The sequence below is a fragment of the Thermobia domestica genome, chromosome 12 (assembly GCF_964235325.1).
Source record: "Thermobia domestica chromosome 12, izTheDome1.hap1.1, whole genome shotgun sequence".
In the NCBI taxonomy this organism is placed as follows: Eukaryota; Metazoa; Arthropoda; class Insecta; order Zygentoma; family Lepismatidae; genus Thermobia; species Thermobia domestica.
In genome coordinates, this window is record NC_137465.1 from 104333899 (window position 1) to 104351635 (window position 17737).

Here is a 17737-nt window from a genome sequence, read left to right on the forward strand (position 1 = left end):
ATCTTAAAGACCTGAGAAAGTCTGCAAACACTAATGAAAAAAATAGCTTTTTCACAACAAGAAGCAAAAATATAACAGAAAAGGCAATAGTTAAATCTCTTTTTGTACATTCATAAATATATCTATATATATCTTTTTCTTTAAATTTTAATTGGCCAACAGCAAAAAAGGCCTTTTCCTGACCCCTGTTATAAGGCAGCAATACAATACAGAACTCTTTAAAAACATTGTTTTTTTTTTCGTTTTTAATATTTTATTTTTGTGATTTTTATGCTAGAATCTGATTGTCGAAGGACTAATATGCAAGACTCCCTTTGGACAAAGGCAGATTCTAGCACGAGAATAACGAGTAATTCTACACTAGATATTTTATATGCTGAGCAGTTTTTCTTTGTTTACTTTATACCGTTATGGAAGACCATACTGCTGCCAAAGTTTTCACTTTTACTTCAATTTTTCATTTATATATTTAATTTTTTTTTTTAAAAAAAAAAGAACAATCATTCATATAGTTATTGCTTTTAGGATTCTCAAGGCAAATTGGTGGTGTGTTTTTTTATTTTATTTTTTTTTATTTCTTTTTGTCTGGTCTAAACTGCTGAAAAATCAGAACTTGCACCACGAACCTTTCGCACACGCTGTTGTTCAATGCCAGCAGTATGATCCTCATTATAAGAGTAAAGAGTTAACAAATTCAGATAAACGTTCCTTGAGGAAACTATTTTCTGGATAACAAGTAACCTCAAGTTAGGCCTGAACCTGCACGTAAGAAATGTATTATTAACAATGCTAAATATGACACTTCTTCAGTCGAAAAAAAAAAAAAAGCTAACTGCAATACAAGTTACTTTCTGTTTCAACCATGCTTAATCACAGACCAATCTGCTACGATTTTGTATATTATATATACATAATATATATTATATGTATAATATATATTGTGTATATATATACTGCCTAGTATTTGTCTTGCTCACAGTACAACAGTAATACGCATCACAGAAGGAAGTCCGTTGCAGTAACTAACAAACTCTTAATTGTATTAATACTCTCGAAACTAGATCCCAGGAAATTCTGTGATATTACTGTTTATTTTAGGTTTATGCAAGAACAAATATCGCACGATTGGTTGGTCTATGATTAACGTGGTAGGGGATTTTTTTCTTTCCAATACAAAAAATTTGATCGCACCAACTTTTTGAGTCTTTTTTTTTATATATATATTAATTATTTGCATATGGAGTTGAAAGCGGACAACTGTCCTTATTGCGCCTATTTTCTCTTTTGTTTGCGCTTTAAAAAGGGGGCAATATGTAATATAGGGGAGGGGAGTCTTCCATATATAATTACACTAAACATTGCATTCACATATAATATATTTATATATATATATATTTATTTATTTATTTACTTTATAATATATTATATCTTTCTTACTAAAACATCAAGAAAAAGAAGTTAAATTCTCCAATATATAACTTACACATTCAAATCAAAAGATTTAACAGTCATGCATACGCTTATTTAACAGAAGGAAAAATGCAGACTGGAGACTAATTCGAGTCCCCGGAAGACCACATTATTTATGAAAAAAAAAAAAATCAAAGAGGGTAAACATTTAAAGATGCCTTGCCACAACGGCAAATAATAAAAATAACCTCACTCTGGCCTTTTTCACAATTTGAGCACTATTTTTTCACATCTACATATACAGAATTGTAATAAAATAGAAAATACTATACTTACTACAACTACTATAAATTTTTTTATTACATTGTGCAAACTCATTTAAAAAAATTGCCATAGTATATAATCTGTAATACCTGTTGTCAGAACTATACGAGAAAAACATGCAAAAATGTATTTTGCGATAGCTAAGCATTACTCTAACAAATTTACATATATATATATATATATATTAAATAAAAATAAAACTTAAAAAAGAGCACATACATATTCTCTCTATAAACGGTTACAGTTATGCACAAAGAATACGTGTATCATTTGAACATTTACAAACAAATACTGAACTTGAGGCACAAGGCATCTCAGTCAGGCAGAGGATTAGGGTGGCAAAAAGTTAATATATATATATTTTTTTTTATTTTTTATCACACAGTACAAAATTACCCTCTGCCCCTCTTCAGGATGAAACTAAAGGGGGGCCAAAGTTACAGTCGCAAATATTGAGCATTAAAAACTTCTGTGTGAAGATTCCAGTTCATTATATAATACAAAGTCTAAATAATGCTGCACTATACAATGAAACAGTTACTGCATTGTGCAAGCAAGATAAATAATTTGATAATACTCTAATAACTTATGGCTATATCACATCAGAACAGAACAAATAACAGACTCTCTAACAAGGGATATGTTTTAAGATAATATCCATGCAATAACAAGGAATGATACCTTGAAAAAGTTGACTATTCTCTCCCTGCAATATTCAAGAAAAAATATTTTGGTTTTCTCCCTCGGATACGTCCCTATTTTAAAAACTTCTTATTTTTAATCATTATTATCATTATACCAAGTCGTGACCTTTTTAAAATACAACCGCCATTTCTTAAAACTTTTCCACGTAATACGAATTCAATAATTAAGCCGAATAGAAGAGCAGGAACTTTTTACTTCCTTTTTCAACTTTCCACCTCTAGTCCCTACCCCCATTCTGATTTAATACTACGTATTTTTTTTTCTTTTTTTAATATTACGGTGGATTAAGCCAAGCCGAAACTCTGATGGCAGTTTTTTTTTTAATCACAGCCCTTCTGCAGAATGAGAATATTGGGCCCATCCTCTGTCCAACTGAGTGCTGTTATATATATATATATAATATATATAAGTATTAGCATATTATATAATTATTTATTTATTTATGTATTTATTATCATTTAAATAATGAGAATTGACTTTATCAATTAAAAAACAAAGTAATCTCGGAGAGATTTCTTAGTCAATCTTTGTCTTTTAGTTATATTTATCTACATAATACAAAAATCTAAATCTCATTAAAATACTTTAATACTCTGAAATGTGATATCTTATGTAACGGGATGACTTCCTAGATCTGTACGGGATTCTAGGTGGATTAATGAAGCATGCAAATATTTGAAATACGGGACAACTTTCAGAATGTACCAGAAAAACATTCACACACAAACTAAACATTCAACAAAAGTTAACATAAAATAGATTAAAATAATTTACTCTTTCGTTGTATAAAATTTTTCAAAACAGCACTGGTATTGGTACATTCCTAAGTCTCCTAAATGGTCTTTTTTATTATCATTAATAAAACGAAATTCTAATCGTCATATACATATATATTTTACTTTGTGAATTTGAAAAAATCTCGCACGCTGTAGTTCCCAGCTAATTTTATTCGGTGCCTTGTATGGGTGTGAAACTGCGAAGATGTGGCACTTATACATCGTCGGGTTACGAAAAAATACGGATAGCTTGCATTACCGTTTGATGACAAACAGGACACTCTCGGTCGGACTGGTCACAAACTCTATTTGCACACTCCATGCAGAAAAGGTTGTGGCCGCATGGAACTAACGCCGCCACTATCTCCCTTTCACCACAAACTAGACATTCACGTTTGGATCCCAAGCTCCCAGTACTCCCCATACTCGCTAAAGATCCCACAGAATCTGTGGGAGACACTGATGTTGGAGATGATGCTGCAGTGCTCGTCGACAACGCCACAAGCCCAGCAAGAGGGTCCGACGATATCCGGCGAGCTGGTGGATGCGGAGAGGATGACGATGAGTCAAGTGGTGGCGAAAACCGGGCACCAGAACTAGTACCAATCACACTGTTGCTTCGACGGGGGAATGTGACGCTGCCCACAGAGACAGCAGCCGTCGAAGTAGACGTCGTGGTCGTCGACGTGGTCCCCAAAGACCCCAAGGGCTTAAAATCTGACCAGATGCTGTTTGGTGCCACCGTATTTTCAAAGGAAGGCGATTCCCCAATACCTTCATCTCTATCCAAGCTGTTCCAAATAGTGCTGCCTAAATTTACTAGATCTCCTATTCGGGTCGTTGAGCCCTGAACGTTATTTATACAGTTACCGGTGTTTGTGCCGTTGTTGCTTGAAGTGGACGATGTTGAAGACGAAGACGAAGATGAAGATGATGATGAGAAAGCAGAGAATAACGCGTTATCCTGAGCTGCCGGGGCACGTGTAGGGATCACATTATTGCTGTCCAGGTACGAGGCAAACTGTGTGTCCATAATTCCAGTTTGAAACCCACTTATACCGTTACTAAGACCATTCGTGATGGAACCACTACTAAATCCATGAGAGCCTGTCGAACTATTTGGCAAACCATTTGCTAACCTGGATGCAAGCCCGTTTAAGCCAGCATTAATGGAATTTAGAGTATTTAAATTGTTGATTGAATTCATGCCATTTAGTCCAGTCTTGCACAACGAAGTAAGGAGATCTCCCGGCATAGGAAAACCATCAACCATACCTCTCAGTTCAGGGTCATCATGGAAATCTAACAAACCTCCAGTTCTCATAGCTATATGTGCTTCTATTTCCTTCTTAGCAGCTTCGACATTTTCCGGTAATCCAGTGACTTCAAAAACAGGCTCCTTATCCCTTGAAGGTGTCACGATGTATGTGTGCGTTTGGTGTTGGATCCGTTTGATGGTTGCACCTTTTGGACCCACGACAAGTCCAACGACTCTATACGGCACTCGCACTTGAATGGTAACATGTCCGGGAACGTTTGCAGGCGGACCTGGAGCGACAGCACCATTTAGTGTGTTTTTTCGGGAGGCCCGGATCTGCGAAAAGTGTTCTGCCGCCGACAAGATTTCACGCTTTGCTTTTGCTACATCCTCTTTTCGTCCCGTTACCACAAAGACTGGCTCCTCTCCCCGAACAGGTGTTTTGATGTAAGTGTTAGTCTTAGCCCTCAATGCTTTGATCTTACAACCTGCAACGATAGAACAAACAGCAATTACTTATTGCGTCACTTGAAATTATTATTACAGAAAATTAATACAATTCATAAGTCTAGTAAAGTACCTAAAAGGAACTGTAACGTGTGTACAGCAGACAAGCTCTTACAATGTCAGGACTACATGTGTAATTAAAAGCAGTATTAGTAAAAAATGAATCCACCACTAGCAAGAATAGTAATTATAGCAACGCAATAATGAATAGTAATTATAGCAATGAATGATCATTATACTTGTTAGACATCGAACTTTCTTTTCCTAAATGAAGTACAGGACTGCCACGAATTAAAAAATATTTCTTGTTGCCGATAACTAATTTAACAATAAGCACATTTTCAAGTTCGACATATTATCATTTGGAGATAGTAGCAGACACCACAATTGTCTTCTTTCCACGAGCTCCCTATGAATCAATACAGGTTTGAAAACAATTTTTACATGCTTTACAACATATTCCAATAGGGGTCGGATTGAATTTCTCAATATGGCAAGACTTAACATTTTGAATCCCGTGACTGCATGAATATCTAGCGACTATAAAATGTGTCGTAAAGCATAAAGTTTTCTTCAAAGCTTGCATTGATTTAAAGGGGGGTTCAAACTTATTATGTAGAAACATTGTCACTGATGTGTAAGTTACAATCTTCAGATAGCCATACGCCAATATAAATGTACTTATTGTTAAGTGTAACTCATGATTAAAAGATCCACTCTTAATTTGTGGTTACCCTCTACTAAGTTAAGGACATTTGATTTTTTTGGGTGGGGGGTGAGTGATAACGAATGGAGTATATTACGGAACACTGAATATCATTTACAAGATGTTACTTTGATTATGAAGATGGGCATGACAAATCGCTCACGCGTGCGAAAGTGGACAAAGTGCACAGAGCCTGGTTGGTATATTTGTTTGGCACAAGAAAGAAAAACAATCCCTTGAGGGGATGAATCAATTTCTTAAATCTTAGGGTTAATACAATAATACTTCATTTCATTAACATGTACAGGGGGATAAATTTCCATGACCTAGTATGTATGCTATCTGGTTTTCAACCTTCCTGTACATTTGCAGACTACCAAAAGTCTGATTACGCAAAGGCAATATTAGTTGAATCTATAGCTTAACATGGCAGTGTTCCCACTTATTTTGCAAGCACTAATTTCCAGGCACGATTTACAAAATTTCATGGTCTATATACAATGCCAAAAGACTATACACAACGCAAAATTTGTCCAAAACTTTACAAGTTTAACTCCCTTATTTTACTAGGTCGGTTGGAACCCTACAAGTTATCTGAACCACCGAGAACAACTTCGGTCCGTGCGCCGAAGGCGCGTGTCCTAACCATATTGCCACAAAAAGTGCATGTTAAAGTTTTAGGGGATCCAATTTTTTCCCCCACTTAAGACTCCTCGCAAACCTTTTACAAAAATCTAGTAAGTTAGACCAAAGTCAAGAAATGAAGCCATAGTACCTCTAAATTCAATTACATGAACTATTCTTATCACCTTTCACGTAGTTAAATTTCGATGCCCAATAAAAGGCGCCAAACTGCACACTCAAATTTCTGGTCTATAAAAAAAAATGTTCGGAAAAAGTTTATTTAACAATTTTGTAGATACCCTCTTGGTTTACTTTCTACATCCTCAAAATTCTTCATTGTTACTAATATTTAATAATATGGTTGAGAGCTGGCGTGGAAAATATTACAGAACAATTAAATACATCATAACGAAGACCCAAAAATAAGAATGAAGAACTCCAAATTCAGAGTAAATAATTGTACTTTCGTTAGATATTTAATTACACTGGTCGGCATGAAAATCCTCTCACGAGGGTGAAAGTGTGTACCGGATAGATTTCGAGACTGATTACGAATATCTCATCGAGAATATTCAATACTTTCAAAAAAAATCTAATTTTCATAGAAATTGCAAACATTTAAAGATTCTGCGAGGAATGAAGATGGGAGTACAAAACTTATGAAAAATCTCGAATATTATACTAATCAATAAATACTTTTTAAACCTAGTGCTATTTAATTGGACAACTTTTTTTTTTCTCGATCCACCCTAACTATTTATGCAATTTTATCTGCATAATTTATATCGATATTTAAATTATAACGTGCAAATTATTATGGGTGGAGAATAGCATCTTTGGGCGGATATTGAAACACCCTCCTCCCTGAAAACTGGTACGTCCTGGAGAAAAACTGGTTACGGATTCTAACTCAGGAGCTCGAAACCTATAGGAATCACCCAATTTTCGTTAGTGGGAGCGAAAAAGTTTCATTTTGCCGACCAGTGTTATTTTGTCTTGCTAATGTACGCTTGAATGAAAACTTTTTAAAAGGAAATTATATACACAGGCACTTGCAGTAATTTCATAAGCAATGAACCGCTATGTCCAGAAATGAATTTCGACAGCAGTTGCTCGTAGCGATATGATCACAACACGACAGGATCCAATTTTGTGTTCTTCCTTTCCAGCAAGCGAGTTTATAGAAACACTGACACTGAAGTCTCAGCGTTTCATGAATGACATCCGTTCGAACAAGCTCCCCTCAGTCTGAAAAGCACTTCCTGTCTATGCTAGTATACCCATATGCACACTGCAGAGTAGATAGCTTTACAGATTGCTCCACAACACGAAACTAAGACCATTCACAATTATAAATACAGATTAAGGGAAATTCAAAATTATGCGGCATAAAATTATTTATTGAATTTAACCTCTTGTTTAGATTCGTTGCTAACTCAAATTTAGTGACAGGGTTGACAACTATTTTGAAGATACTTCATATTAAAATTTTGAAGTAATGATAGCTATCATTTTTTCGTATGTATATAAATTTAGAATTATTAGAAATTTTGGGAAGATATTAAGGTGGATCACTAGGTAGTCCCAGTGCTATGCTAAACGCTGCTTGAACAGTGTGGCGTTGTCAGTGTCGAGTGTTTACTGATGCCAGATAAAGGGAGTAATCATGGAATTCTGCTTGGATACTTACTAAAGAAATTAGTTTTCGACTCTTACCGCAATTCCGCTTCTCGAACTGCAACGCTAGAATCAAGGAATTTTGTTATTGTGGTCCGAACGAACAATAACTTAAATTTGGCAACAACGCATTATGGCGTTATGCGCAAGTTTCCGTTACAAAATCTTTCTTTAAATGTAAATTAATATTTAAATAAAATATGAAACATAACACGAAAAAGGGTCAAACAACATATCTATTTCGTGAGAAGATAGTTACTTACTTTACACATACAAATAAACATTTCATAAAGCGGAGCACTTCTAGTAAGATCCAACAGCATGTGCCATCTTGTGTGCTCATTGTAAAACGAATCAAATATTTTCTTTTGTTACCTTTTTCGATATCAGAAGACAACCAAATGAATCCGTGTCTTGTGTTGTAGCTGAAACACATCTATCTTACAGTACAATATTTATAATATGTAACGTTTCATTGCGTAGTAGTTAAGGCAATGAGCTAAAATATGTACTGACTTCCGGGTGGTGATCCACCTTAACTGATTTTTTATACACCTCATACTTATAGAAGTACAGGTACTAGTTTATGACATGCATTCCACAGAAAGTATTTTCTCGATTGTGATTATTTCTTGTTTTTGTCTTTTCTGAAAAGTATGCAAAACTAGGTAAAGTTTCTCTATGTAATGTATTCTTCGAACATTTGGGCGAAAGGGCATGAAAGTTGGTATATGCAAGAGTGGTTCGAAGGAAACTTCATATACACTTAGAGAAAAAGATTATATATATATCATCTCACGTTATGCCTTTTAGGCTAAAGGAGACAAGTGATTAGTGAAAATGAATGATGATAGCTGATATGAGTGGAAGGAAACTGAACCCTGAGAAAATCAATGGAGAGTTATCCAACCTAAACTCACATGGGCTGGGACTGGACCAGGAAATCCTAGCTTGAGGTAAACGATCCACAACCTCAGTTACCGTATCTAGGCCGGCTCCATAATGACAAGTTGAAGCAGAAGGGAGCAGGGAGATAAGTGAGTGCAAAGTTCGAGAAGCCTGTCTACTATGTACTCGAGTGTATTGTTCACGATACGAGGTTTCGATGTATTGTTCACAATACTGAGTCTGAAATGAAATCTTGCAGTTTAATGTCTCACGATTATGGCCTTAGACTAAGGACGACTACGATTAAGACAAACGAATGATAGATGAATTGGAATGATAATGTGGAAGAAAACTACAGTATCAAAAAAACAGGGTCAAGCTGTCCAACACAAACTTACTTGGGCGAGGATCGAACCAGGGACCCCACGCACCAGAGGTAAGCGCATTACCACTGACCCACCGTCCACCCCGTACTGAGCCCCAATTTGGCTGCTCTCTTCTCTAGGCAATATAAAACTGGCCTTACACTTCGACAGCGTAAAAACGGTTGATGCAAAGGAAGTGAGGAGGATACTATCTGTGGCACTATTATTTGGACAGTCTGCGTAGTAACAAAACCAATTTATATTAGAGTGCATCAAATACCACCCCACGTATACCGAGGTGATTACTTTACGACCTGAATATGAATGATCTAAGAATGGCGACTCCATAAACTTACTGCCCTTCATCCTTGAATGGATTAGCTAGTCAACTACTTGTACCGGTGGTTCAACCTTTTCTTATATCGAGTTCAACATTTTCACTTAACATTGTAAAAATTAGTATCTCTGAAGTTATTTTTTAAATATTTATGACCACTTTTTAAAGTATTGAAACATTTTAGTCTATTGAAAAAGCAAATATTTTCTCCCAAAAGGAAAAATCATCAGGTCACAACTTCCAGTCAACATCTAAAAGCATTTCTGTAAATATACAAGATTGCTGGCTGTACCTGCAAGACACTTAATACGTTCCTAATTTTTAACTGTCGAAATTAAGGTCCGATGTCCGGCTTCAGGTGGCATTAGGTAGCAGCAAGAATAAAGAGTATTGAAGAAGTCAGCTATTTTGAGGCTATTGACAAATTTACTAAGGAAAACTGATGTCTACAAAATTTCAGAGTAAAGTTTATGTTACGCTAGTTTCGAAATCAAAAATCAAGAAAGTTCTTCCATTTATTCCTTCATTGTATCGATATACTACCTGCACCCGAAAAAAAAAAAATTAAGATACGGAAAAAAAATAGATTGAACTGATAGTATTGAAAAAAAAAATGCGGTAATACAGTATTTTTAGCTCTGTTTCAAACTGGATCCCGATGGCAGAATTTTGTCTTTCTGCGATGAGCTTTTGTAAGTCAAATTTTCTGCAGGAATTCCAAAATAAAAAGTCAAGAAGATACTATCATACAGTGTTACATGGCAATTATTCTGCATAGGCGCGGAGATTTTCTGCGACCATATCGCAGATCGCGGCATGTTCTGCTATGGGGAACTGGACTACGTATCATTACTATACATTAGTTATTTAGACATATGTGCAATGGTTTTACAAAATAGTTGAATTCTACACTATAAATGAAAAAAAAAAACGCATTGAACTGTTAATGGTCAGAAACCAGTTGGTTCGTTTCGACTCAGTTTCTTCCATTATGCACGAAAAATTAAAATTGTTATTGTCAATATACCAACACAAATTCCAGTGCATCTCCTAATTTTGGTTTTGCGCCCCTTGCCCCTACACACAATGTTCTGGTGAAGACTAGATTCGAGAAACATGCACAGCTAAAAGTAAGGCTCGTAATTCTGGAAGAACATTTCTCAAACGATATCGTCACGCTCTCTACAGAATAATAATTTCATTAATTTATATGCCAATTGGCCGATGAACAAGAGTAAAAAAGCCATATTGTGAAAGTGGCGGCGATTGGACGTTAATATTGGAGGGGGAGGCCAAGACATGATCTGCATATTTGTATATCAATGTTGTTTCCCTGGTTGCTTCTAACGTTTTGTTTGACTAAAGGTTGTATAACTAATAGGATACTATCTTTTTCAGTTAAGATACTGTATATCGTATTTCAAATTTTAAGTAAATTGACAAGAGCAACGCAAATAGGTACTAGACCTTTATACTCTTAAACGAAGATGTAAGATTTGATTCCTTGCTTATGAACATTTTAAAATTCTCTGGAAAACTGTGATCAGATTTTTTAATAAATTTGCAAAACAAATAAATACAAAGGATAGTAATGAATAATGAGGCTTGTTTTGTAGAAGTTATATTGAAACTGGGGATTAACGAACAACTTAATTTTTAGTTCTACACATTCTATTAGATGTATATTATTACTCTCAGAAAACGAAAGACAGTAAATACTACAAGCGTATGGTACGACACTCGAAACATGTTCGTTCTCGTACACCCCTAAACAAACCACTGCAAAACAATGGAAAAGGTAGCTGTTCTTATTACTCTTTTTAAGTAATATTCCTTACTGAGCTCCGTGGCTAAGCGGTTTGCGTACACGCCTTCGGCGTGGGAGACCCGGGTTCGATTCGCGGCAGCTCATCGGATTCCACGTTAATAAATAGGTCTACGTCTCCTATAGCCTCGCTGTTGAACGGGATGTTAAACTCAAAAAAATCAAATCAAAATATGCCTTACAATTAAAAAGAAAAGACATTTTAGGAACTTAATTTTTGTGCAATTAATGAATGACTTGTGAAAGGATTTTTTTTTCTTTTTCTTGGCGAAATGCTATCTTAAATAGTTTCAAAGTGGCCGATTAACTCATATTGGACTTACATCGAGCCCTTGTAAGAAGAAATTAAAGTATGCTCGAAAAGTTGCGCTCCAATAGATGAATTCCTGGACCATTTTCGTGATAATTAAAACTATTCCTGTAGCTTTACCTCCACGGGAAGACAACCAATACGTACTCACGCAACGGCAAATATAGAGATTAAGGCACCATTTTTTCTAAATACATACAAAAAAAAATATATTTCCAAATGAAACTATATACATTAATAGGTCATTTCAGAAAAGTAGGGGGCAACTGCCCGCCCTAATCGCCGCCCATGGTGACGAATTTAAAATACACGGCAGAACCCACTTAAAAAGGACTTTCTATATTGTGATTTAAAAAATTCGAATGGGTGGACTATAGTGCTGGCTTGTTTGTGTGAACTTTTGGGAGACAAGAGTTAAGTGTTCAAAATTTAAGCCGAATCTGCTCTTTATACATGCTAACTTAAAAATACTTGACGGGAGGGGGTATATAACAGTATTCCAAATTCACTGGTTTTCTATGACTAATTTGAGCTTCAGCTGAGAAAAATTTGGTTATAATCGACATGACTAGCTTTCTTAGTTTTGTTTAATTGTTTACCCAATTACACTACGTTCAGTAACCAACAATGAACTACTAGTATATGCAAATGAATATTTGTTATTTTTACTGCTTTTAAGGAATGTGGATAGGATTACCATTTACTGATTCTTTCATATTCATAAATATTGTGTTTCAATATTTCAACTCATATCCATTTGAAGACTCCAGAAAGCAGAAATAATCAAAATCTTTAGGGACGTTTTTTCATATACAGATTCAAATTCACTACGCTACTTCTGTGTGGTACGACCGATGGAAGTTATCTTCCTTGCATTTGCGTGTTCACACTGCTCATGCGCGCGGTTATCTGCACTGAACAGTAAACCTACAAGGTTGCCAGTATTTTGCTATCATTCATTCATGTGGTACAAACTCTCAAGTCTGCTGTTCTGAAATTTGTGTAGTATTTTCAAATTAAGAGTTAGTTCAAATTAAGATTAAAGTAATGAGCGATACTTTTCATGACAAGTTTCAGTTTTGCTGGCGCTGGCCTTCTGACTTCTCACAGAACAGCTAGTCAAAAGGTACAATCCGCGGCAAAAAACCTGCAACATGAGAATGTAAGTTTATTGTGATACTACGCCTAACAGCACAGGGAATCAACAAAACGTCTAAATGGCACGAATCACACCAGGATAAACCTCAGCGTCCTCCCGTGAACACTTATTTTGGAGCAAAAGACTTCGTCATTTCACAATAAACTTACATGATTATGTTGCAGGTTTTTTGCCGCTGATTGTACAATGTTGAGATGTAGGAAAACGAAGCAAATTCCTCACCTAATGTAGCAAATTATGTTTATGGAGGACAAAGTGCGGGTGTGCATTATCATGTTGAATGATTATTTCCAGAACATTTATCCTGCAATGCACGAGAGGTTGTGACACGTTTGCATAGGCCTATAACGAGTATGTCTCGCCAGGTTCAAGACATTAAACCATATCCTTACTTGCCCTCTTTGCTGGGTAGTTTGAAGTGATGCCATTCGTGCCCTGCCGTACTATTTTCGGTTTATAATGATGCAATCAGCTTTCAACACGTCAGAATGAAATATTATATTATATTATATTATATTATATATAATTTGCGGCACTGCATTCAGATGTCAACAAACTAAGATCCAGAAACTTATTTTTATAGCCTAACCTTGTAACTTTCTACACTGTATTACTCCTGCATCTGTCTCGAACACTGTCTACTCTGTTTTACGTTCTGTGAAGGCTGTTCGTTAATGACTGCTTCGAGAGTATGTTTTAAAATATTGGCGACTGCTTTAAAAGGTCTTCCTCGGCATAACATTACTAGGATCCATTCACTTATCTACACATGCAAGCAAAAGTTTGAATTTTAGTACCAAAATTTCCCTCTTAACCATGAATTCAATCCCAACATGCTGAAAAAGCACTGGCAGCCATCGAAACATCTGGTGCGCTCACGCGACTAAAGATGATGACGCCACATTACCTCAATGCGTTGTCTTACTCTACTTTCAGCATGCTGCTCATATATTGTGCTTCATATATAGTTCAGTACTTCATTTTATTTTTAAATCCTACTCCTTTAGTGAAGCCTGTGTATTTTGTTCTCTATATCAACTGAGATAAAATAAACATAATAGGTCAGGGATGCAAATCAACACTCGCCCGGGGCGAGCGGTTCATCGCAGCGGGCGAGTTCTTAATATCACTACTATTTATTTCAAAGGTAAGTAAATTATTTCTATTGTGAGATGTGGGCTAGTGGCTTTTTCCTTGGGCTAGCAAAATTTTGTACCTTATTTGCATCCCTGCCTTTTATATTCTCTCTCTCTCTCTCTCTCTCTCTCGCCACATACCCGACGTTATTTGGCTGAACTTCAATGATTAATACTTCACAATCATAAATCCGGATAAAATCTATATGCTCCACAGGAACAGAAAATAAGCGTAAAGCGCAGGAACCTCTAAAGTTGAATTGCAAAAATTTTGAAGCATCAGCTGCATTCCGGAATCTGATAGCCGGAGACATCTACTAGCCCTCTTAATATTATTCCAGTATTTCTTTTAGTGTTCGAATATTGAAAACTAATATACGGATTTCGAATGTGTTCGGTATCTGAATAATTTCTGTTCGAATATTGGAAGAAGCCATCATTCGAATTTAACAGCATTACTGTTACTAGGTAAGAATCTAATCTGCTTTCTTTACAACCATTCTCAATCTATGGATCCCTTATTAAGGTTCCATTTAACAAAATGTACAGTCCGCAGCAAAAAACCTGCAACATGAGCGTGTAAGTTTACTGTAAAACTACGCCTAATAGCGCAGAGGAACAACATAACATCTAACAAGGTACATTTGCGAAGTGTCCCTTAGGGATTAGTCTAAAATTGATTTAAATGCAAAGTTCTCCGCGGCCCAAAGTGTATTGTACTAATTTTAGCGGTCCATACGGGTACTTTGCATATTTGTGTGCCTTTACATATCTGGAATTCATTCACTACTATGACGCTTGGTCACAAAACTGATCTGTTTCTTTAGATGTAGCTGAACATGAATGTTGGCATATCCAAAACAAATTGGATCAAGTACTGCTTCTTCTCTGACATTTGCTATTCACACCGGTCGTCATCTTGGATCCGCCATATTGGATTCAACTTTCGGTTTTTCAAATGGGAATAGGTGCATGTGATACATCACATTCATATAAAATTTTCTCGGAAATTCATTGGTGTAGTGAGTTTTACGGTAGTTTGTAGTATTTGCAAGATATTACATGTTAAATGTGAGGTACTTCACAAAGATATTACATGTTGAATGTGAAGTACTTCACAAATCCAACCATTAAAAAGTTGTATGTATATGTGATCTTTTACATTATTTATTGTTGACGAAATGTTCTCTGAACATACTGTACAAACATACAGACAGACAGATGTAAATAGGATATGGCAGATCTTCACCAAAATCTGGTCTTATCTAGATTTACATTAGGCATTTTGTTCGTAATACAATACTTCCTTGTTATAGTACAACATGGAAGTAATATCACTCACAGAAATGTAAGATTATGACACCAATGTTGTAGAGAGTTTGTTTATACCTACAGTACTTTTCCAGTTAGAAATTGTTTCATCAACATCAAAAAATTAAGCGTAACTGATATAACTCTGCAATGTCTATTCGCGAAGTGCCCAGAGGGATTTTAGCATGTAATATCTCGTAAATGGTACAACCTACCATAAAACTCACTACACCAATTAATTTCCGAGAAAATTTTACGAGTTTGATGTATCACATGCACCTATTCCCATTTGAAAAACCGAAAGCTGAATCCAATATGGCGGATCCAAGATGACGGCCGGAGTGAATAACAAGTCAGAGAAGTAGTACTTGATCCAATTTGGTTTGGATATGCCAACATTCATGTTCAGTTGCATCTAAAGAAACAAAGTAATTTTGTGACCGAGCGTTATAGCAGTGTGATTGAATTCCGGGTATATGAAGGCTCATAAATATGCAAATTACCCATATGGGCCGCTAAAATTAGTACAATAAACATTGAGCCATGGAGAACTTTGCATTTAAATCAGTTTTACATGAATCCCGAGGGGACACTTCGCGAATGTACCTTGTAAGTGGCACGAATCACGCTAGGAGAAACCTCAGCGTCCTCCCTGGACACTTATTTTGGAACAAAATACTTCGTTTCACAAACTGAGATGCTCATGTTGCAGGTTTTTTGCTGCGGACTACAATTAATTGATTACCCGAGTACTATCTGAAATAAGTTCATTTAGTGTCAAATTTCTTCATCAAATAGTTATTTTATGAAGTATAGTGAACGGTTCTACATTTTTCGCAAAAGGTTAAACTTTCATATTTAACAATCACCAGATACATATCAGGCCATTTTATACTGGATATCTAACAATAACAATGGAAAGGATTTTGGGAATGTATTAGCCAGGACCTATTTAGCAGGCACCATCCCGGCATTTGCCTGGTAGAACTGAGCAAAAATGGAAAAATCCAGTCAGGACGGTCCGCAGCAGGAATCAAACCCACGACCTCCCGAATGCGAAGCTAACGCTCTGCAACTTGAGCTACTTCGCTCGGTTTATAAAATGAACAGAAAATTGAATCAAGTTACCAGTGCAAAACGCCAAATCACTCATCTCGAAACTTCTCTAGGACATCACCAGAAGTGCTAGTACGCAATCACCAGACAGAAAGCTAGTGTTGATTTGACGAAACACAGGCAACAATGTACGGCCTACATCTGTACACGTTAGGACGAGGTAGTTCTTGGTTACGCTCTCCGTTCTAAGCAGCTACATATAAACTTTCTATATTTAACTATTACAAGGACCATAGTAAACAAAAGAACATTTAACAACAGCTGCGGTCTCAAACACACCTGGAAAAATAGGTATGAAAACTAACAGCTGATTCTGTCTGCAATTCGCTTCAATGAGATTACGATTTTACGAGATATTAGGTGTTAGATATAAGATAAGCTCGCATGCTTTTTAGGAATTAAGATTTCTGGGCTGTCGACATCTAAAGTCATTTAGCCTGTCACGTACATGAGGGATAACGTCCCTCGGTGAGCACACTATCCGAAAGAAGAAAGAGGCCTGGGACCATGTTACCTACCATTCCGGCATTTGCCTGGTATGAATAAGGGAAACTCAGGAAAAACCTCAAGATGGCTCGCCAAAGTTTTTTACTTTTCTCAACCTAGTGTCCCCACCGAGAATCTAACCCGGGACTGCTCGCGCCAAAGACGATGGAGTTAGCGACTACGCCACGCGGGACAACCGCATCATTTTATATATATATATATACCGTATACGTATACATTTTTAAAGCGGTATTGCTTTATTTTTTTTATTTTTATTTTATTTTTTTTTTTTTTAAGAAAATTGTAATACGTAGTTTGTCAATTGAATTTCTCTTGACCTCATGGTTGTAAATTCCTCTTTGAAACCCCTACGCTTCCCTTTAGGTTCATCTTTGGTTCTCAATAATTCATACCAATCCACTATAAACTAGACACCATATTACTGCAGAACTAAACACAAACCATGAGCACTTCGCTGTATTATGAGATGAAAATGAAGTTATAATGAACGGGTTTTCGAAATGCAAGACTTCAGCCTACCTTTCGGAAATTAGATAACTAACGAGCACACTGTACTTTAGGAATATTTCCTTTTCTGTCCCTCTTGTTTCAAGCTCGGGTAAAGAGATCATAAATGACACCTACATAGTTATTTTAGTATTGGCCCAGAAATATTTGATAGTCCTCTTATTTTTCACTGAAAAAAGATTGTTCGGTTTACAAATTTTGAAAAAGAAAGAAAAAACTGATCTGGGCATAATTTGGCTACAACATTGAGAAATTAAATTAGGTTTCTATCTTACTAATATAAACTCCA

The 17737-nt window shown here is 36.0% G+C and overlaps 1 protein-coding gene across 1 annotated transcript in view; it reads right to left on the reverse strand.

The window, feature by feature from the left end:
- Positions 1-453: 453 nt before the first annotated feature.
- Positions 454-17737, reverse strand: part of LOC145666568 (RNA-binding protein MEX3B) — a 42573-nt gene continuing 25289 nt past the window's right edge. The window contains exon 2 of the mRNA XM_081733919.1: positions 454-4961. Within this exon, the coding sequence (XP_081590045.1) occupies positions 3445-4961 (1517 nt within the window). The 3' untranslated portion in view covers positions 454-3444. The remainder of the gene's footprint in view (positions 4962-17737) is intronic.